Consider the following 24,469-nt stretch of genomic DNA (forward strand, 5'->3'; position numbering starts at 1 on the left):
TTTTTTTAATACAAACATAAACATGATTACATAATGAGTCTAATTTAAATATTTATACTAAGTAGTGCTCTTTTAAACTGAATATATTATTTACCTTATAATATAGAAAGTAAAGAATTAAAAATATATATACATATGACTAGAATATAAACAACAGAATACACATTTAGAGTATTTAGTACAATCATTCTGACTTTTATGAAATGGCTGGTATAGTTTTAAAATGTTGCATAAATCTTTATACATAAAAATTGCGAAATGTTTTAAGTACCTACATTACAAACATTTTTTCAATAATAGCCAAAATATTTAATCAGATACATTAAAAAAAAATTGAGCTTTTAGTTTTTGAAAAAATTTAATAGGATCATCAAATATCAAGACATATCTCTCTAAACATAAGTTAACTAATCGTTTTAAAAACAGGAAATTTTTTTTAACAAATAATTTTAATACAGAATGACTAAACTATTCAAAACATAATACACAAATAAGAAGAGAGAAAAATATTCAACACAAATAACTGTTTTTAGACTTAGTTTTAAATAAATAATTAAGTAGACAAGTTTAGTAAATAGTAGACTAATACTAATTAAAAAAATTGATATTTTTTTACGCTATCAGCTGCTACATCAGTTACTAATAAATAATACGATGAGCATTGTTGACTATCATCAATAACAGAATCTTGAACTTCGGAAAATGCTACCATACCAGCTGGACGACGTAATTTGCAGCCATTGGAGTCAACAGTGTTTATTAATTTTTCAGTTTCCATATCAATCAAGTCAATTACGTATGAGTTATAGTAGCGTCTAGTAGCCAGTATAAAATTATTACAAGTAGCCAATGAGCTATATGAATGTAAGGCTAATAAAAATTAAAAACATGTATTACTTAGAATTGCATTTAATGAAAAAAATATTAATACTTAATATAACCAAATGCTTACATTTATCTGTTGTTGTCGTAACTGTAATTGATCGCTCATAAGTACCTTTGCATGAATATATATCTAAACAGCGACATCCAGTTGTAGTTGCACCAGAAATTACAATAATCTGTGATTGTGGCCCTATTGCCATAAATGTACCAACACATTCAGCAGATTTCCCATTACTTTTCTTATTATTTATCTATAAAAATATTAATAAAATTAAGAATTATGAGTAAATTGTTGTTGTTATTCATAAACATGTCAAGGAAAATATTATGTTGATGAAATTCTCAATTAAAAATCAAATAACTTAGGTATTAGTTGTGTGGTACATAGAGAAAATATGAGAATTAAAAAATATATTTAAAACAAATGTTCATTATCAAACAATAGATGCATTAAATTAAAAAGAAAATTATTTCATTAAGCGTTTTGTTTTTAATTATTATTTTATATTCTTACTGTAAAGAGATGTTGCCCTGTTGTCGCTTTGAATGCATGTATGTTACATGAAGAATCACCTATTAATACATGATCATAAATTCTGTCCACAACAACACACATAGGTTCGATCATACTCGAATGTGTCCATGACTTAACTGTTTCACCACCTAAAGTCATTCTAAAAATAAAAACATAGTTATTGTTACCATGAGTTAAATAAAAAAAAATTAATAAATTAATAAATAAATAAAGATATTTTAAAATTATTACTGAGTCACTATGTTTGTACGCCAATTAACTGTAACTAATGTTTCATCACTCAATAAACCAATACCAGTTGAAGAACGACCACGCATAGCTTCAATATTTTGTATATCACAAATATAATTTAAATCTGTGTCAAGCACTCTTATTCGACAATTTCCTGTATCTAAGACATACACCTAGAAAAAATACAAAATTTTAATGATACATATTATTAACTTTTACATCATATTTAATATAATCTTTTGGCCTCTTACCCTAGTAGAGTGGTGATCTACAGCAATTGCAACAGGCTGTTGCATTGAAGGTCCTTTACTATACTGGCATATAGGGTCAATGTTTTTTGTTATAGAAAAGTCAATATGTCCAATACTACCATTACACGCTACTGGTCTACCTAGCACATAAATATGAAGTCGATATCTAAAATACATAAAAACAAAAATAAAATCAATTCATTTTTTTCCCTTACTAATTGCATTTTATATACCTGCCACAAATAGATAAACGTAGACGGATTGTGTATTGACCATTTTTATGATCAATAATACGCACTCTGTCATCAGTGGTATTGTTTTCATGGGATTGATGCCCTAAATTGTTTGCAGTTCTTTCTTGCTGTGTGTCATCTAAAGGTCCAATTAATTTCAGAGTTACTGGATCACCACCTAAATTGCGTCGATTACCATCATAGTCAATAGCTGTTAATGTAGCAACCCGTGCATCTACTAAACGAGGTATCAACAAATTTTCTTCTGGAAATACAAAGATATTTTATACCTATAGAAAATTGCTTATTGAATTGGCACTTTATTTAAATAACATTACCATTTGATTTAGCAACATTCAGTGTACAATTTCCAGGACAAGTAGTTGTAGTGCGCACCCGTCCCATTTGTCCTATTGCATTATTTACGACATTTTTTATTGCTGTTAGATCTAAATCCAAAGCAATAAAAGCATTTTCGCGAGGTTCTTCAATACCGCCTGTAGGTTTTTGCAAACGATCATTTAAAATTTGTATTCGTTGATTGATAGACTGTACATCCAATAGTTGATGGACGTTGCCACATTCGTCCATAACCTAGTCGTTATAAATTTAATAATATAATGAACATATAATGATTAATGGATTAAAAACTGTGTAATACACACATACATACACATATACATATTGATTTTATACATACTTTGGTTTTTTCAATATCAATAGCTGAGAGCTGTTGACTCAAAATTCTATTTTTTGCATCATATGCCTTATGTATTTGTTGTTGCAGTTGTTGCTTACGGACTTCTATTATGTTCATCAGATCATTAAATGTATCATCCAAAGTAGATAAACATTCATTTCGAGCTATATCTAAACGTTCTAATTCAGCACATACTCCATCCCTCGAATAGTTCAACTATAATTTAAATGAATTACAATTCATTTAAATTAATATGTATACTGCCAACATTGGTATAACACATAAATATCAGCGACACATACTTTTGATACACATTCATTAGCTTTATACAACATTATTTCTGATGTACGTTTCATAGCTACAGACACAGGTATTATTGTATGAACCAATGGCGGAGATTTAGATGAAATAAGGGCACTACTGCCAATTGCTGTCTCATGTTTAGTACAAATTGAGCAGAATACTTGATCACATGTTTCACAATAAAGCAATTCCTAGTAAATATAGAAAAATAAAATATATATTATAACCATTAATATTGCTTAATAAAGTAACCTAGAATTAGATGCATTTACATGATTATTTATAGTGTATGCAACATGCATCTGATTCGAAATGGCAATGTTTAATATCACAACAAATTCAAATACAATTTTATTTTGTTTATTTGGATGTATAAAGCATATTAATTGATAAATGCATATAATATACATGTTTAAAGAGAAATAAATAAAAAAAAATTTTAAGATATTTATAGTGTAAATGGAATTTCCTAAGACTCCCATTAAGGATATGATCATATAAGCAGTATTTTAAATTATTTCAATAAATAAAAAATTTCAATTTCAATTCTTATTTAAATTAGTCAATCATTAATCATTACATTAATTGTATTGGCCTTTTGTACATTCAATCTTAAAAATAAATCATTATTCTATTTTATGACTACTTCCACTCCATAATATGCTACAAAATGTACTAGAATGCAAATCACATATGAAGGTAGTCAAGGTAGGTAATTATATATTATGTAATATAGATTTATTTCATACATAACTCGGTAAATAAACAGATTCATTATTTGAATAATATTTATTTTATTGTTCATTCATTTTTTTTATTTTTTTTTTTTTTTTTGATATGTAACTATTACCTATTTGTTGTTTTATTAATTAAAACCAACTGACTTTGATTTAAATTATTATGGTTAGCTATATTTTAAACTACTTTTTTACATTATGTACCTATTGTAAAATGTATAATATTTATCTCTGTGATAAAGATTATTACTACTATATCAAGTATAAGTATATTACATATAACTACATCATTAGTCACTTTTTATTTTTGTATATTCATATTAAACATTTTTTAAATACTTAAAGCATCAAGCTTGAGTTAAAATTTGCAATACCTGATTAATATGTGAAGATAATACACCACCACCACAACAAGTTGGTATTAAAGTGCGTCGTCTATGAGTAGATATCAAATCAAGTAGTTGGTTGACTAGAAATGATGGAGGAAGAGCTGTGACTCCGCCATTTTGAGGAACAACTATTAGTTCCCTGCATATTGGACACCTAAAGGTTTGCCGCTGTTGTTGAGATTCCTGTTGTTGCTGAGATGATTGTATAGTACTACTATTGCCTCGCCCATTGTTCAAGTCTTGTGCTGTACGTCGATTGTTAGCCGCCGCAGCAATCCTCGTCAAACAGTGAACACACACGGTGTGTGAGCACGGTAAGAGTTTTGGAGCACGTTCAACGCCATCGTAAACGCCTTTAGGTACGAGAAAATTTAAAAAAAACTGTTATTTTATAACACACACATACCACCTCACAAACAAAACAACATGGTATAAAAATGCTCACACAGACAAGTGGCGCACGTCAAAAAGGCGTCGTTGAAGTCGTCATAATCGATTGACACCGTTTCAACTAATTGCGTTGAATTGCTGCTGGTGCTGCTGGTGCTGTTGTTGCTGTTGACAGTGACCATTTTTTCGCAAGTCCACACCGGCCACAGAGTCAACGCATCGTTAAGAAAACAAATTAATGCGCGTATCGAAATTAATCGATTTGCAAGGTTTGTAGTAATGAATCAACCGCCGCGGCGGCTGCTGCTTTTCGTGAATTAGCATAAGAATTTACAACCAAGAGAGGTTCCGTCCGAACGATCTGTCCCCGACGACAAGCAGGTAGCCACGGAGATTATTATTCCGTTCAGTCTTTGTTTCTTTTATCGTAAACAATGAATTATAAAATTATAAACAGTATTACAAAAAAAAAAAAAAAAAAACGTTATCACCATGAATCCATTGTTATTGTTACAGCGGCATCAAGCTGCCATTGTGTGATGCCGTAGTGATAACACCTTTTACGTCTTCACTATTGTATTGGTCTCTACTATATAGTAATAATAACATACACACGACTAACTGGCGCAGGCAGGTGGCGGTACGCGGGGAGACACAGGTGCCGTAGTGGCGCGACGTCCCGCTGGTGGTATTCCGACTGGATGGGAATCGATGAGAGCTGTTGTTGTAGACGACGAGACGATCGTAAAACGTAAAACTTGCAGGTAACGACGAGTCGTACTGACTACTGACGACTCGCGCACGATTAACGTCCGACCGTCGTAAAAATCGATCGTTTCGAGGTTTGTTGACCGGGCGCCACCACAACACGTCGTGTCTGGTATTGGACGCACGAAACGACGAAACCGACCACTATTATAGACTTATTAAATGGTAATGACGACGGTTTAATGTGCACACGTCGGATTCGTTCTCCCGAACCGACGAACCGTCGATGCTCCGCGGCGTGACAGACAAAAACATAAAAATAATAACAATATATATTTTTAAAAAGAAAAACCTGTTATTGTCTCGGTCACGCGGACATTAATCCGATACCTATCGTTTATCGAGTATATTACGCATAATAATAATTATTATAATATTATAATTTTGTTAAACGTACGTTTTACGTAAATACGAAATGCACAAACAGTACTAGAGAGCGCGCGGGCGCGCGTCCGTTCACACTGGTGCAGTGGTGCAGAGCATCGAGAAAGTTTCGTTCGGACACGCAAACGTCGTCTGAAACGCTCCAAAACTTTCCGGGCACGAGTGGTGGGTCCGCATCACACGCCGCCGCCGTTGGTAATGCGCACATGCCGGTGCAGTGGCCGTAATCCCTACCAATGTGTGGCTATATTTATGGTGCACTGGATGACTATTAATATATTATTATAATAACATAACACGCCACACGCGTAGTATGTACATAAAAAAAAGTGCATCTGTGCACTGCGATTTAAAAAATAGTGTAATAATAGGTTTATTTTTATTCAACATTTTTTTTTCTTTTCATGGACTAGATAGTTCTCATCGTGTGGTATGATGCCGTCTCGTTGACCGAGTCGATTAACGACAGATTTCCTTACATTGCACTTACTATATAGATATAGTAAGTACGTATTTAAAGCTTTGTCTAGGTAGTGTATTGACTCAGCAGTGGCAAAGCTATCCTAGGGCGGCAAAGTGGGTCAGTGCCCTGGGGCCCCGGAGCTTAGGGGACCTTTTCGCCTTGAGGGCCTTTGTTTAATTTTAATATCTATCCCACATGTACGCGGTAGATAAATTTGTATACGTTGTTATTCCAATTTCCAACCGAAGTATTATTAGGACTAGTGGTCCCAGATCTATATAAAGTCCATCGTAATTTCGCCAAACATTTTATACCTACAATTTATTAATTATAATTAGACTATTGTTAATAATTCCGTCCAAGTATTTTGTACAGAAATTTTTAAGATTACTGTTTTCAATAAAGTACTAGATATAGTAATCTCTCAATTGAATACACGTTTTGATGATATGACAATTGTGAGAACAGTATGAAAAATATTTGATTTTTAACACCAAAAACGTTATTAAACATAGAAAAAAGTTTTGTTGAAAACATGTGGTTAGTTTCAACTTAAATATTATAATGTGATTTAGAAAAACATTTTTCGCTTCAGATTCTTAATGTTTATCATTCACAGTTTTGTATAGTATTATTGTTATCAAATACTTGTACTCGAATACATAATTAATATTATTAGTATTTAAATACATTTTGAAATTTGAAATATTTTTATGGTATGTGAAAACATTTTAGAAATATTTTTAACAAAATTTAAATACTTTATTTAAATTATATAAATAAATCAGTTTTATCAATTTCTTATAAAAATAAATATAGTAACATTTTAAATATTAAAAAAAAAGATCAGATAAAAATTTCGAAAAAAATTGACTTTATAAAAGAACATATTTTAACTGTTGGGCCAACAAAACATCTTAAAAATGTTCAGAGAATTGATTGTAAAATTTACAGTATTATGTACGGTTTAGGTATATATGTCGCATCCGCTTAATAAAATCGCTCATTTCATGAAATGTATCGATTTAGTGAAAATGACTTTTTATCACACTATATGGACAATGTTTTGACCTTTTCACGAAGTGGATAAAATTCATTTTATCCATATTATATAAAATTACTATTATATACTTTTGGTATTGGGTAATAATATGATACAGCCTTAATGAAAATTAAATTACATATTTTCTTAAACTTTATTTTTTATTTTTACACGGATTTTCATTTTATTTTTAAAATTGAGTTGTTTAAAAATTTACCTGCAACATTTTTTCAGCAAATTTTTGAATGCCATCAAAGCCTTTTTTCGTTGAATTTTAATTTTTTCTTTTTTTTTTACATATGTTACACATAATAGATCCAGCTTCATCTTGATGTATGACTTCATTTATTTCAATTTCACATACATGACATGTATAGTTAACGGTTGAACATGTACATTTTCTTCAATTTCTTCTTCAGCCGTAATATTTTTTACAAAAATTAGTAAATTAAATTAGTAATTAGTAATTAAGTAATACCAAAAATTAATTGGAAGTCTTGAATTTGACAATCCGTAATTTGTCAATAGGTGCGTTACCTGTACAATATATACATTATACGTATAATACGATGATTAATCTCGCGATAAAGTGAAACACGATGAAATTAAATGAGCGACGTAGTGATCATGATGGAATAATCACGACGAAATAATATTCGCGATAAGATACTGTACAATTATTAAACATGTGATAATCGCGATGATCGCGCGATGAACTGTTGCGAAATCTATTTCAAATATGTCTAAAAAACAAAAAAACATCGATAAATGCACTAAAAGATGAAATATGCAATTTTTTTAATTAATTGACCTTAAAATAGAAAAATGTCGAAGGTTATATTAAATTAGGTTCATTAAATTATATCATAAATTATTACCAAATACCAAAAGTATATAACAGTAATTTTACATAATGTGGATAAAATGAATTTTATCCACTTCGTGAAAAGGTCAAAACATTGTCTATATAGTGTGATAAAAAGTCATTTTCACTAAATGGATACATTTCATGAAATGAGCGATTTCATTAAGTGGATGCGATATATATATATATATAGATTTATAAAAGTTAAAAATATACTTATATTTATATTCAAATACTTTGTGGGTATTCGTAAAATACATTATTTTATATCAGTATTTTTAATACTTTTTCATGTGAATACTAGTATTAGTATTTTAATACTTTTTTACAAGACAGATCATTTGATTCTACCTAAATTAACTGAGATGACCACTGTTCACCTATTATGCATGGAAATTATAATCAAATTTGGAGTGATTGAATGTGATATTACAGAAGGGTACACTGCAATGTCATTATTTCACACCATTCCTGTAACTCCTGTAGGAGCTGAAAAATCCTTTAGTAAACTTAAAATTATTAAAAAACTATACACCAATGTGTCAAAAACGTTTAATGAGAAATAGTTATTTCACTGACGAATATGCAATGTTGTTAAAAATTAAATTTAAAATACTAATATAAAATTAATTTTTTTAATACAGATTGAAAAACTAATAAAGAACAATAATTAAACTTTCAAATCTTAATAATAAAAATAATAATTTTAATAAATATTTAACGACAAAATAATTTGAAAATGTTCGATATTTTACGTATTTCATTGAAATTTAAAATTTAAACGCAAAAATATTGTGACTATAAATTTTTTATTATTTTTTTATTGGTATATGAAAAATTTATGAAGAACCTTATATTAAATTTTCAAGCATATATTTACCCAGTGAATAATTTTATAATTTACATTTATAAGAAATAAAATTTTAAATCTATAAATAGCTCAAAAGAGCCAAAATATTTTGAAAATTATAAACACATCATTGTAAAATCAATACATTGATCGGGGCGCTCTCATATTCTAAAAACATACTTATCATGAAATATACCTTAATAATATAGATTATATACTGATGGCCGCCATCTTCGGTAAGAATCGTGTTTCTTATACAATGATATATCATTGAATTCAAATTTAATACATCCACTAACAGTGACCCACACGGCCATACGACACTGAACATCAGATCTACTTGTCTATGTATGTACCTTTTTTATGTCCGAGTGTATACTGTATAAGTATTACATGCAAAATTCTGACATGACATCTTTGTCAATTTTTTAATCAAGCTATTGGTATACCTACTCTAAAACAGCGTTTCCCAAACTCTTGTTTTAGCTGGCCCGGTAATTAATATTTTTCCCCTTCGTGACTCACCAAAATAATTTATATTTATCATTGTGTAAAAAAAGACAAAATAAAACACATTTGAATGTCCACATTGAATTTTATAATAAAATTGAAGCGCTAATTTGTAACAACAATATAATTATGAATTTATTTTTACTAACAAGTTCAAATTATCAAACGAAATGATAAATAATAAAATTATTTTATTTAAACCCACTATTTTGGAAACGCTGCTCTAAAATAAGTATTCTGCTTTGGATTAAAAAATAAAAAATCGTGCAAAAAGTAAAACATAATAGTTAATAATAATTCTAAAATAGTTTTAAAAAATATTATTATGTACAACTTAAATTTTTGAAAATAAAATATTTAAAAACGTAATAGTTTAAATACTTTAAATTTACATAACCAGTGTACCTACCTACATACATTATTATTTTTTTTTTAAACAGAAATTGTACAAAAATATTACCTAATATATTAATATATTATATACAGTGGCGTGCGGTGGTAAAACATTTTGGACAAGCGCTAAAATAAGTATACCTACCTATCAAAAATCCAATAAAAATTTACTCGTGTTAATATTTTACTGAATATAATATATGTAACCAAACAAGTTTATTGTTAAATATGTACAATATAATATAATATAATAAGTAAACAAGTATTATAAGTATTTTAAATTTAAATAAAATTAAAATTAAAATTTTTTTATTAACAAAATCTAGTAAAAGTACACAAACGTCTGTTTCGACTCTAATTTGGATTTTTCGATAAGAATTAATAAGAATTAAGGCATCGCTGATGACCTGTTCTACCGACTACCAACGAACTATGCCATAAAAAAATTATCCAACATTTATGCAAGTTCTTCAGGTATCTAATAATTCTTCTAATTTCTACCTAATACCTATAATGATTAATGAAATTTGAATAGCTATAATAATAATAATATAATTACCCATATTATGTTTATTCTTAATATAAATTACCAATACAAACTAATATTATATTATATTGTAATATGAACATATTAATTATATTAATATAATATAAATACAACATTAGAGTACCTACCTAACAGTGTTGTAAAAAATATTTTAGAGTACTTAAAATAATCTTTAACAATTTTACAACAAAAAATATTCAATTTAATTCTAGGTATTTAGGTATATTAATCAAGAATGTTAGCACTGCATTTTAAAAGTATTATTTGTTCAAAATGTTGATCTATCGTGTTCGTTATTTATTATTTAATAGACATAAACCAAAACCGATATCGAATTGTTCATAAATTAATAATGATTAATACAATATATGTAATTATTTTATAACGTTGAAGCATGACAAAGACTGCACGGTATTTTTGTTTAATAAGGATTATAAATAGAAGTAAATTAAGAATTAAAGGAATAAGAGAATAAAAAAAAGTATTCAATAGTAAAAAACAGTATTTGAATACTTTTACTCAAATACTTTACAACACTGCTACCCAATAACTTAATATTTAAATATATTGATATCACGATGCAAAAATAATATATACTGTAGGTATACTGTATAGTACCTATAACCTATATAATATATTCTATACATTCGTGATTTATATACAATAAATTATAATAATTAATGCAATTACGTCATATAATTATATAATATAGTAGCTTTAATAGTTGTATCTAATATATTATACTCTATAGGCTATAATGTACATTACAGACGGCGACGAGAATTTATACATTATTGATGAATGATGTTTATTGCCTTATTGGCCCACATAAATAAATATTGTTTTTAGATAACTAACAGTTAGAGCAGGGGTCACCAGTTAATATTAACCATCTTAAGGGTCACATTAGGAATCTGAAAATTTTTCGCGGACCAACCATCAAAATTCTAAGTACATAAATTAATTAATAACAAATATAATGTTGTCGTAGTATATGTTATTTATTCTTTGTCTGTGGGCCGGATAAAATTAGTTTGCCATTTGTTGGTGACCCCTGAGTTAGAGTGTAAGACACAGACACGTGTAACCCAAGTTCAACTCTAACTAAGTATTCTAAATTCCAACGCAGAATACTAAAATACAGGATACATAGTACCTATCTACTTATCATAGTGTTAAAAAAAGAGAATAGCAGCCAAAGTAAGTAATCACTCTGCTGTACAGTTTAGATGATGAATGTACCTATACCTCATCATTGAGTACCTAAATCACTGTAATATTACTGTTAAATTTGAATTCAATGATAAATTAATGGATACGAAAGTAAATTTTCAGACGGAAAAACGGTCAGTCAGCCAAAATTACTAAAGACTAAATACATTTTTATGATATATTTAAATTGTTATTAAAGTAATTTAATACGGTAATACGGTAGCAGGTAGGTTAAATTCAATTTTGCCAAAAACATTACGTTATTAAATTTAAATATTATAATAGCATATAATATATTATTGTATATAGTATATACTGAATTACTGTAAAACAATATGAATAAGTTCGTGATATAAATAAACAATAGCATAAAATAAATCTAAACTATTTGAAATTCTGATTATATTTGTAAAATATGCATAATTATACCTATATTGTTATACGTAAAAACTTCAAATCCCCACTAATATTTTTGATTAACAATAAAATAATTAAAACTGTTATAATATACTTTGTTTAAAAATTTAATGTCGTCTAAATTTGAACTTATAATATCTATAAAAAGTTTGTAGGTACTTATGTATTTTCGTTTGATATTTTGACTTCAATATGAGCTATTTTTGAGCAGCCTTATGTTAAATTTTCAAATCTTAGGTACCTATGAATATTTTAAATTTTATACATTTTTAACTACCTACAAAATAATTTACATATTTTCATAATTTTAACGAATTTTGTCAAAATTTGTACTTCAATGTTTAAAAAAAAAAAAATCGTGCCGAAAAATATTTAATATTATTGAATACATTTAATAAAAACTTACGAGGAACCTTAAATTAAATTTTCAAGCTTTTTTTCCAAGTGAAAAATGATTTTATATTATACCTATAAGACAACAACATATTTTTATTTTTAAAATTTTTCTATTGACATTTAAAAATCTAAATTTCAAATTCTATCAATAACTAAAAAAGATTCTAGATAAATTATAGCATGAATAGAAAATGCTAACACATTTGGAAAAAATATAAATTATCTACGTTTATTTGTTTTTTAATTACGACAAAATCGATTTTCTTATTTTTTATCTTCTTGGATAAGAGTATAGAGTATATAGAGTTACCTATATGGCTATACCTATGTATAGTCGAAATTGTAAAAAAAAATACCTACCATCTTTTATATTAGCCGATAAGCACTAAATTGTAAATATTCTAGATATAATATTATAATTATCCTATTTAACTTTAATTAATCTAAATTCCTAAAAATAATTCAAGTATTAATTAAGGCCCGGACCTGGCAATAAAATAATTCATTAAAATAGTATTAATTTAATATCAGCTTTAACATTACAAAAAAACTACATTTGACAGCGATAAATTATCGTTCAAAAACAAAAAATTTAATTATTTTTTTTTCAATTCAAAAGTTAAAATAATCACTTTGAAAATTATAAAAAAAAATATTGTACATTTAAAATTTTATACTATCCTGTAAAATGTAAATAGTAATGTACAATTATTTTTTAATGTGGCGCCGTCCGGTCGTCGCGCCGATCATTATGTAATATGTATAGAGTATAAGTACTACATCTGCAGATGCAATACCTAATTTAGGGGGGTGGCGCTATGGTGAATAATAGTAGTCCGTAAAATATATAGGTTTATAAGTTATAGATGAAATACATTATACATATATAATAAATGTAAAGTGTATACTAATATATTGATATATATATTATACGTTATGGCACTATAGGTAATTTGATCTTTATCGATTTTATCAATACTTATTATTACATTTTACTTTTCATTATTTATGCTGAGGTAAGAGGATGCTACACACGCATGTGCGGTTTTTATCTTATAAACGTACAATAGGGCAAATTTGTTTCAGTAGAATACATTTTGTGGTGTTAACTTTAATATAAGAGTGATTTACCTATCATCAAACTTAAAGATAAAAATATAATTATAAGCGTAATTTAAGGGGGGCTTGGGGGGGCTAAGCCTCCTAAAAATCAACCATAAAAAACCACTAAAATGGTTTGTATGTATCCCCTTCCCCCTTTATATATCTCAGGGAGTATACACACAGTACATACTCATACATGCAAATTATAATAGCCCTCCAAATTTAAAACTCAAATTGTGCCTATGAATATAATCTAAGGTTTTATTGATATTAAGTATTATTTTAAAGTAAGTTATAGCTATCTACAATATTACAACTTAAAAATGCTTATAATTCACTTTAAGATTATATTATTAATAAACCCTATTAGATTCCCTAGATGATATTCTCACCGTTAAGTTTGATGATATTAGTATGTAAATTTACCTTAACATTAAAGCTAACAACATAAAATGAATTCTGTTGAATGCAAATTTACTATGTTAGTAAGGCATTAACAATACATACAGGTAGGACATCCTCTTAATAATTTACAGTTGTTTTAAATCAAACATAAGATTTAATATATTAATGAAACAAATCTATGCAAAGCAGTTTTATACCTTAAATACCTTAAATTTTTAATATAATATTACAATCACATATTTTATGCCAACAGGTTAACTTATCTATCGTAATTAAGTATCAGGTGACTTGATATTAAAAGTTGGCATTTTTTAAAACAAAAAAACTATACCTACATAGTACAGACATAGTTTACACTTTGCAATACAATACAAATATACAATTATCATTAATATTCACTAATGATTAAGATACTCTTTTCTGTGTTCTTTATATAACACACACATGATAAAATACATTAACTAAATATATTTATTATGAGTAATAAGAATTAAATTTCACATCTAAAAATTTTTAGCTAGTATTCAAATAAAAAAACCAAAAAATGTGAAATGCATTATCAGCAGTAAAGTATCAAATGGGTAGACCCGGTAGGCCTAATCTTACATTGTTTTTAAACCATTAAGGCTTAAATGTTAAATAGCTATCACTTTTATCATTTATACTTACTGATATTTTAAGAAAAATTATGATTAAATTATTAATAATATTTATACATAATAAATAGTATAAGCTTCCTATATTGAGGTAAAACAAATTTAAACTAAATGTATTATGTATTTAGAAGTTTGCTTCAGCACTTTATGCCACTAGATAAGACAATATTGACAGCAAAGAATTTGAAAAAAAAATTTAGAATTTAATAGTTAAACAAATAAGAAGTGATTATATAAATAGTCAAGTTGTTGGTTTTGACATTTATGCCTTGGTTTATTATTATACAATATCCATATTTATTATTTTATTTTATTTATTGTATTATATGAAAAGTAAACTAAATTACTATATAATTTAACACTTTTATTCAAAAATCAAGATGGACATTAAGTTATTAAATAACAATAAGAGTTTAATTTACTAACTAACTACCTACCTATAGTACATCAACCATAATAAAAAATATTAAAATTAAATGTTAAGAACTCAGTTTTTTATGTACATGTTCATTTGATCATTAGTTTTACATGTTGTAAAATATGTGGTTAACAATGTAGTTTCCAAAGTCTATGGTATGTAACATATTATATCTTTGGATTTAATATTTATATAATATTTATAGTTTATACAATAATGTTACTAATAAGTAATGTTATAAAGAAAATGTCTATATTATTATTTATTTAGTTTTATTATTATTAATACCTACTTATATAATTATAATAAAATGAAATAAATGATTAAAATATTAATTGGTTTACAAGTCATACATAGCCAGGCCTATCTTAAATATTAATCCTAGACTTACCTGGTTATAAGGTACTTGTGTAAGTTTTAAACAATATATTTATAACTCTACAGTTATATGTATGTATTATGTAAATATTAAAAATATTATACATTTTTTTTATTCAATTCATATAAATATAACTTAGGATATTTTAAATGTAATGAAAATACACCAACACAAATAATAAGTTTTAATTAACTTTAATTTCAACCGTTGAAAGAAAATAAAAAAAAATATACATTTCTTATTTTAACACTACAAAAAACAAGAGGCATGAACATGCAAATTAATGAAATGTATTCAAAATTCTAATATTTATTGACAAAATCAACTAAAAATACTAACTACTGTTCACATTTGTTTCTTTTGTATGAACATTGGTTTCGTCAAGATCAGATTTATTACTATCATTTATCGGCGGGGAATTGATTTTCTTGGATGAAGTTTTGTAATCTGGTAAAACATTAGTTTTTTTCAAAGTATCAATCACCTGATTCACAGAAAGTGATGGATCAGCAACTACCATGTTCACAGCTATATTTGTAACATTTTGGTTTTGTTGAGTCTCTTGTAAATTAATTGGTGGTAATTGGCCACGAGTCTCTTTTTGAAACATACTACAACACAAAAAGTAAGTAATCAGTCAAATTAATATTACTAAATCTAATTACAAAAAAATCATAACACCCACGCTCTGAATGTATCTTCTGGGTAAAATATATCTGGTATTTTCAGTGATTGAGACGGTTTTGCATAATGTGGCTCTGATTCAGGTGGAAACGCACGGTACACATCGTACCAAATTGGTCGATCATCAATTTTCATGGCACCTGACTTTATGAGGCCGTTAACTCTGTAGATATTTCAATCATTCAGATTACTTTAAACTTCGCATACGGCATTATAACTATGTGTTGTATTTTATTAGCAGTAAAACAATTATACAGTACCTCGTAAATATAGTTCCCAATTTTTCCAAACGACTTCCAGCCATAGTTGTTGTATTTATTAATTAATAATCGTAACACTTATATTATGAATCTTCACAATAACCAGTCAATGAAATCAAAAATGAAAAAACTTTGTTGAGATTCGGCATCGGCAATATTGAAATTCAGTATTATCATTTACGATAACATAATAGATACCAGATAAAAAAATTCCATTATCGAATCAACCGGAAAAAAAATTAGAAACATTTACATTTTAACATTGATTATATGGCTAAACTGATTTGGCGATAACGATAAACGTGTGATAAAATATAAATGTTAATAAAATATAATGTATACAATTACAATAAATTTAAATATTTATTAAACAACAAGTGAGTGTTATGAATAATTTGTGAAAAAATATGTCGAAATATGAGAAGTTCTCGTGTGTTTATAGTTCAACGCTTGTGAAAAACGAATGGTTTACAATCCGTAGTTAGACTATTCTACTTATATATTCAAATATTTCTTATTGTTCTTAGTCTAGCCGTCTCGGTAAAGTGTTTAGTCTTTGCTGTTCACATAATAATTCATAATTTCAATAATTTTCATATAAATTCATTGAGCAGATAATCAATCCGGCTACCTCTTATCTCAGAGTTTTTAGTTTGACTCATTTCTGTTACTTAGTTGTTTATGCCAATTACTTTTGACATGAAGCTTAATAAAACAAAACTCACACAATATCAAAATTTAATACTTTATTATTGTTTTGTTTCACAGTGACTGCATCAAACAGTTGTCCTTTTTTCCACTCCTATTTCTTACATTGTTATTAAAGCATAGTTTCTACCTAGTTTTCTATATTGCATTATTGCTGCATAATCGTTATTAAATTACTCAAACTTACTGACCATAAATATGTTTATGTTTTTACAAAACTATATGATATATTATTATTTCTAATATAAGTACAGAATGAAATTTTCAAAAAATGTAGGTTAATTTTAAGCTATTGCCTAGTTATACCACACACTTAATCACAACATGAGGCATGAATGAATAAAATAAAATTAATTCAACCCATTATATTACTAATTATTACTAATAATATAGTTAATTATTTTAATAGTAATAAAGATTCATTATAAAATGATATATAGGCTGACAAACTACTTTTGTTGAGAATAATTTTTCTTATAGAAAGATTAAATTATTTATCATTGAAAATAATTTACTTTCCACTTAGTGAAAGCTGTAAGTATAATTTGTGAGTGGGAGGACAAAATGTTTTCATATTATTATGTATCATATCATATAATTTTGTAAATATAATATTTAGGATTTGATGTTAGGTCTTATAAATATAATACAACTGTCAAGGACCTACCTCAGACCCCCCTTAAATCTGACACTGACTATAGGTAATGTATAACTGAACATTTTGTAAAAAATGTATCTAATATTATACCTTATTATTACACACTAGCAAAGTAGAACTGTATTGGTTTAGTTGGTAATTGACCTTTATGTCAACAAATACTGAAATACCTATGTATTTGTTTACATGTATCCATATATGTATTTAAAATAAATGTAAAGTGATTAAAAAATAATTATAATTAGTTTTAAAATGAAAATATAAATGTTTGATGCAAATTTCAAGTATCAACTATTTTTCGTTATTGAATTAAACAAAAAACCAAAATGGTCTGTGGAGAAATAGTTAGGTATTATATGAACAAATATTGAAAAGTCATACAAATTTCAACTCCAAGTTCATAAAAAATTAACATGACTCTCTGGTAAACTCGTTATTTTTATTATAGGTAGAAAAACAAAAGAAAAATGTTGTATTAACTTTTCAATTTTAGTTAAAAAAAAAAAAAGTTTGTATATTCTAATTGCAAAATGATGTGTACATTTTCAAGATTTTGTCTAATTTTATCAGTTTTAACTAATGCTTATAAATGGAAACTTATACAATCTAGATCCAATTTGCTATCCAAAACTACCTCCAAAGTTGAAAATTAAATCATTTTTTCAACTACTAATTGTATATATCACATAAAGTAATAAATTACTTTATACCGACACAAAAAAAAATGTACAAATTGTAAAATTACTAAAATCATTAGGTACATAATCGCTCAGATCAGAATTGAAAGACTTAGGCCTTAGAGCCGTTCTTACAATAAATATAATGTCCAGTTAATGTCTGATAATTAGGACTTAGATTTATATGTATTTATGAAACTAAAATATGTGCTAAAAAAACCAAAATATTTACTTTACTAATATGATTTATTTATTAATATTTAATTATATAATATATCCAAATGAGTTTCTAATGAAACAAATTATATTTTAAATAGAAAAAGATATTAAAAAATATGAAATATAAATAAAAAAAGCTAAAAAGAATAAAAATGTTGATTATCTTGATTACAATTTATGATAACATGCATTTTTAAATTTTCAAATTCAAAAGATTTTCGATTTGGTCGTATAATTGCCTTATACCGACTAAATGATCTTTCAACTTCCACTGATATTATTGGACAGTATTGCATTTTGACTATAGCACTATGCCTGAAGGAGTATGTTATATCGACTGTAGATTAAGTTCTTTCAATAATTGATATTATTTTGTTACTATTTTGTTCTTCTTTTGGAAATATGGGAAATTGTTTGTATTGAAAAATACAATCGTATATAATTAACAATTATTAAAAAATCGTAAATGAACAAATTGTCAAAATATATATGAAAAATGGAATTATTGAGAAATATATACTTTGGCAAAATATGTAAAATAAAATATAGTTCATTTCATTGGAAATCCCTTGAAACGAATTTATAACTCACCTAAATTAATTTATCAAGTCACAGTAAAAAAATGTATTTACATATAAATCCGAGCCCTGCTGATAATGCTAACCGTCAGAATTTCTTATGTGTTTACCGTCGAATAAATTTCTAATTAAAAAATAATCGACCAATTTCATCAACATTTTAACTTTAAAAGCTTATAAAAAAAATACTTTGACTATAATTTTTTTTAAATAGTTTAATTGTAAATTACTCGTAAAAATATATGAGAAATGTAATATTATATTTTAAAACTTTTTTCAAAAATATTATGGACATTTATACTTTATAGTAAAACAAAACTAAAAATAATTGAAAATTTCAAATGCCAATAAGGATTTATACTTTATGGCATTATATTTATAGCCATTTATTATTGATGCTTATAATCTATTATCTAATAAAAGCATTTGTTTTTTCGTGTATCTATGGTTATTCGTTCGTTTATGAATTATTATAAAAAAAAATAACAAATCCTACTGATTTTCATAGTTTTGAATGAAAATTCTTATTTTTCCTTGAATTGTTTACTTATGGAAATATCAATTAGATAGATCCAATATACTCCCATAAATTACTTAAAATTGAAATTCGAAGCAATTTTAATGTAGTCTAAAAGGTAAAGGGCAATGAAATAGCACAAAAAAATAAATTAATGAAAAAACAACCATTATTCAATTATTGTAAAATTAATACATTCATCGGCTCCGCTCAGAATTTAATAAAGTTATCAAATGCCAATACATAGCTCAAAAATAGACAAAGCATTTTTAAAGTAATAGCCATAATAATAATCTTAATGAAAACATTCAGTGAAACTTTCAAGTATTTTAAGTTATTCGTCTAAATCGCGAATACTAGAATTTTTACGTAAAACAAGTTTTCGACAAAATCTTTTTTTTTATTTTGTTGTAACTAAAAAACGAATAACTTTAAATACTTAAAATTTTCACCAAATAATTTATATTAGTATCATCTAAAAATGATAAAATTTTGAAAATATTTTAACTTTTTTGAACGATTTATAGACAATTGAAATTTTCGGTTTTTTAAGTTTTTTTTTTTAAGATTTGATTAAAAATATTTGGCTAAAAAATATTTTGAAAATCTAATACAAGGTTTCTTATAAATTGTTACTTATCAAATTAAAAATCGTTAATTAAAATTTATTTTAAAGTTCAAATTTGTACAAATTATGTCAAAATTGCGAAAATTTGCGTGTTATTGAAAATTCATACAATTTTAAGTTTAGAAGTGCAGCAATATTTCCTTTATTTTTTCTGCTTTTACTTGGAAAACATTTTGATTTTTTACCCAGACGCCAATGTTTTGTTTCACTTATTTTTACATAAATACTGTAAAAATTTAAAAAAAAATGATAGGTCACAAAAAACGAAAAATGATAAGTCAAAATCACGTAAACTAATCGTGGTCTATCGTTTACAACGGACTTGACATAAAAATAAAAAAAGGTGGACAAGTGGGTATCGCTCTGCTGTATAGTAGAGATGGAGAGTACTGAGAGTAGGTCACTATAGTGGATGTGTTAAATTTAAATACAATTAGGTATAATTTTATAGTTTGTAGACGAAAAGTGATTCTGAACGGAGATGATTTGTTAGTCAATGATAATTAATAAGATATATTATATAATTACATATATTTAAATTGTAATGTATCGTTATTTTACGCGATTTCGTATAAAAATTAAATTTCATACACTCATAAAATGTTTTCTTTATTGATGCGGGAATTTATTTTTACAGTTGAAGGAAAACCTATGGATAACCTTATACTGGGTTTTTTAATCGTATAAATCACAAAAATTTTACGAATTTTCAACTTCAAAATTCCTTGCAAATTTTCGTGATTTTGATATAGTTTGTAAACATTGAACTTTAAATGCTTATAAACAAAAATCGTGACTAACGGGCGGACGTTGCGTAATCGTGTTCACGCAGGTTAGGCCGTCATGCCACACATGTCAGCAAATTTAATTAGGAAAAAGTATTCTGTTACTTTTCGAGTATAGAAACATACCTCAGCTGTGACAAAATTGTGAGACTTTGGCTGGTGCGATTTGAATTCTGTAAAAATCCTAACATTTATTAACACCTCTTCTAGAGAACGGTCGAGGAATATTTTAGAAATACATATTTCTTCAGTACATAATCTGATCAAACAAAAATGTTGTAAAAACGGAAATTTTTATAATATTATACCAGTGTCAAAAGTTCAAACTTTAAAAAGTGCTTCGACGGTTCTTTAGAGGAGATGTTAAGAAATATTGTAATTTTTACAGCATTAAAATCGGACAGTCCAAAGTCTCACAATCTTGTCACTACGAAAGTCTAAAAACGAGTTTTTTTTTATCGACTAGAACCACCTTAACTATTAAATTAACTTTTAACTTTCTAATCTTTGTATTATACCTACTTTACGTATTTTTATCAATAACGCAATGTCGTAACTACACATCATGTTTATGTAAAAAAAAATCGAGTTTAAATGTCAGCTATATCGAAACATTCGTCGATTTGAAACGACCTCGATTATTAAAGCAAAAATTATTTTTCCGACGTCAGTGTCGGCGCCAGCGACGGGCAAGGTAGGGCCATGGACTTACTTGAAAATGCCTGGCCCTACCACTGGTCTAACTTTAGACATTATAATATAGTCATTTTTAAATTTTTTGTGGCCCTATATTATAACCGTTAGCCTCCCATTGGCCGTACCTAGAAAAAAATCTCGGCGCCGTCACCGTCCGACGTCTAAGAACATCAACACACATCTCATTCTTAAATTCGTGTAGGAACTCAGTATAATATATAGGTACGTTTCATGTGTAGGAATGAACGCGTGTTTAATTTTTTACCTGTTACTCTCGTGTTGGAACTCACGGACGCCGAAAAATCCGCCCGCTAACGAAATGTACATTATTACACGACGGCATGATAGTGCAATGTTTCCACCCGTTTAGTTGGTCACGTGCACGGTAAAATAAAAACTCGGCACCGGAATGACTATCGCGTGCCCGCCCGATATAGGTAACGATTGTATCGATGGCCCTAATACCTAATTTTCGGGCAAAACGCGGGAAAGCGTGTGACGGCGGTGGACGCGAATCACTTCGAACGTGAATCAATCATAAAATACCTTATGCGGCAGTCGGCGGAACCTAAAACCGTTAATTCGGTACTAGGAACCGATAAGGAAAACACTCCGTTCGACGAGTCGCCGACGTTCGCGGCTATCAACTGTATCAAGTAACAACACACACACACACACACACACACCCACAGGTATTATAATACCGTCGTTGTTGACGTTTCGCCGGCAGCGTCTGCGCCCGCCGCCTGGGCCCCTGGTACCGACGACGGTCATCCAACGACGAATCGTCGGATTTGTCGTTCGTTGTCCGTTCCCGTACTCACCATCTTTGATTTTTCTATACGGATTTTTACGTACGGTCTGCTAGCCGTATGGGCCCAGCCGGCCTTGACTTTGGGATCGGCCACAGTGTATCAGGAGATGATGAGCCCACAGAGAGTGTCGGGGAGAACATTATCATTATTTTGTGCGCTCTTATATTCCCATGATATTAATTCTTCGAACATTATAATAATGTAGTGACGTAGTCGCCGTATAATATGATATGATATGGTATTATTATTTTGTTTTCGCGTATTGATTTTCGCAAAAACCACCTTGAAATTCGTTTGGAACGACATGTTTTAGTCGTCGCGCAGTGGCAACGATACCGTCGATTAACTAACTAGTAGCCAATAGGTATATGCGTTACGTAATTTACGTATACACGTAAATGATATTTTATTATGTTTTATACACAGGCAAATTATTGTTTATAAATTATTTTAAACAAACGATTATTTAATAACGACGTGTCGATAACGGTCCTTAATTATTTTTGTACCTTGCAATAAAATGTCTGACGAAAAAAGACCTGGGGAAAAAAGTTCAGACAAATTATAATATATAACAACATCTGTTCTAGGAAAATCATTTTTTTTTTAAGTTTATTTTTATGGAAATTTATTACAAGTTTTCTTTAATACAAATATTGAAGTATTTAAAAAGTATAACAAAAAATATATATACTACGTTCGTACTTTGTATACACCATTACAAATTTACAAATTATTTTAAGATGAAATTCGCTCAGAAACTAAGACTACATCGTGCGTATTATAGTAATAGTAAATTATTATTTAAATAATAAAGAATATATTAAGATTTTACGATTTGTTTTTTTTTTTTTAATTAAATTTGAAATGCCCATAAGAATGTATGTGATTTTTTGTTACACTTTTTATTTAAATCTAAAAAAAACAATGTTTGAAATCTTGTGTTAAATTTTGAAATCTTACGTATTAAAATGAAAAAAAAATGTCATAAATGTAAATTTTAAAATAATTTAATAATTTTCGCGACCGACAAATTTAAAAAAAAGTTATATTTTAATAATAATGTAATGGTATAGCCAGTGGCGGAAGTAGGAGGGAAGCCGGGCATAACATTTTATTCAATTTTCGATGTTAGAAGTTAGAATACTATTTTTATTTTACATAATTTGATTAAGATTTGGTGAAAACCACTGTATAGGAATGAAAAACAAAAAATAAAACCATACACAGCGTAAAAAAATTTAATGGTTATTCCTATTATTAATTATTATTAGAGCGCGATCGGCGTACGTCGACAATCGACAGACGACAGTGTATATTACCATTGATGATTATAAATTATAAGGTACTTCCATATTATCTCGACTACCAAAATATTTCCAAGAATACCTATTATGATCACTCGTGTTATCTCGACAACCGCAATTTATTAAATAATTAAATAATAAAAAAGTATATATTTTAACATATTCTGAAACTCGATAAAATGTAATTAATAAAAATAGTGAATGGATGTAATAGTATAAAACATCTAGTAAAAAAATATATAATAGTATACAACATTTAGTTAGATTTAATATTTTATTTAGGGGGGAAATAGGTAATATCCATTAAAATTTTGTTAAATAGTAGATCGTTTGCAAGATTTTGTTGCCAAACAAATTCGGTTAGGATGAATCCAAATGAAGGCGAGCTCTTCCCCTATATTTTTTGTTTCGCCACTTTTCCGATCCCCAAAGGCGTTCAATCGTTTGAGTGAATTAAAAAAATTCATATTGACT

At 27.5% G+C, this 24,469-nt stretch overlaps 2 protein-coding genes across 4 annotated transcripts; both read right to left on the reverse strand.

Moving 5' to 3' along the window:
* Positions 1 to 529: 529 nt before the first annotated feature.
* Positions 530 to 5,976, reverse strand: LOC113555538 (tripartite motif-containing protein 2-like). 3 transcript variants are annotated; one of them, XM_026959942.2, is made up of 12 exons: positions 5,146 to 5,976; positions 4,710 to 5,073; positions 4,250 to 4,617; positions 3,138 to 3,329; positions 2,836 to 3,051; positions 2,474 to 2,729; positions 2,136 to 2,397; positions 1,903 to 2,068; positions 1,652 to 1,824; positions 1,400 to 1,559; positions 953 to 1,136; positions 530 to 870 (listed from the first exon to the last, which is right to left on the reverse strand). In XM_026959942.2, the coding sequence occupies exons 2-12, from the start codon at positions 4,834 to 4,836 to the stop codon at positions 593 to 595; spliced, it is 2,382 nt and encodes a 793-aa protein (XP_026815743.1). In that variant the 5' UTR covers positions 4,837 to 5,073; positions 5,146 to 5,976; the 3' UTR covers positions 530 to 592. The 3 variants fall into 3 exon arrangements, with proteins under 3 accessions (XP_026815743.1, XP_026815742.1, XP_026815741.1); XM_026959941.2 differs by having other exon boundaries at positions 2,136 to 2,400; positions 5,266 to 5,973; XM_026959940.2 differs by having other exon boundaries at positions 2,136 to 2,400; positions 5,146 to 5,973.
* Positions 5,977 to 15,638: 9,662 nt separating this feature from the next.
* Positions 15,639 to 16,565, reverse strand: LOC113558530. The gene is made up of 3 exons (XM_026964014.1): positions 16,408 to 16,565; positions 16,149 to 16,310; positions 15,639 to 16,074 (listed from the first exon to the last, which is right to left on the reverse strand). The coding sequence occupies exons 1-3, from the start codon at positions 16,449 to 16,451 to the stop codon at positions 15,798 to 15,800; spliced, it is 483 nt and encodes a 160-aa protein (XP_026819815.1). The 5' UTR covers positions 16,452 to 16,565; the 3' UTR covers positions 15,639 to 15,797.
* Positions 16,566 to 24,469: the final 7,904 nt, after the last annotated feature.

The sequence above is a fragment of the Rhopalosiphum maidis genome, chromosome 3 (assembly GCF_003676215.2).
Source record: "Rhopalosiphum maidis isolate BTI-1 chromosome 3, ASM367621v3, whole genome shotgun sequence".
Lineage (NCBI taxonomy): Eukaryota > Metazoa > Arthropoda > Insecta > Hemiptera > Aphididae > Rhopalosiphum > Rhopalosiphum maidis.

Bases quoted from the DNA above. Each gene is read 5' to 3' on its own strand.
- LOC113555538 (XM_026959941.2), bottom strand. From the start codon at position 4,836: ATGGTCACTGTCAACAGCAACAACAGCACCAGCAGCACCAGCAGCAAT. The intron at 3,052-3,137 runs GTATGTGTCGCT...TTTAAATTATAG, and splicing joins CTAATGAATGTGTATCAAAA to TTGAACTATTCGAGGGATGG. The intron at 2,401-2,473 runs GTAATGTTATTT...TTGTATTTCCAG, and splicing joins GAATGTTGCTAAATCAAATG to AAGAAAATTTGTTGATACCT.
- LOC113558530 (XM_026964014.1), bottom strand. From the start codon at position 16,451: ATGGCTGGAAGTCGTTTGGAAAAATTGGGAACTATATTTACGAG. The intron at 16,311-16,407 runs GTACTGTATAAT...AAATATCTACAG, and splicing joins TTGGGAACTATATTTACGAG to AGTTAACGGCCTCATAAAGT. The intron at 16,075-16,148 runs GTGGGTGTTATG...TTTGTGTTGTAG, and splicing joins CCAGAAGATACATTCAGAGC to TATGTTTCAAAAAGAGACTC.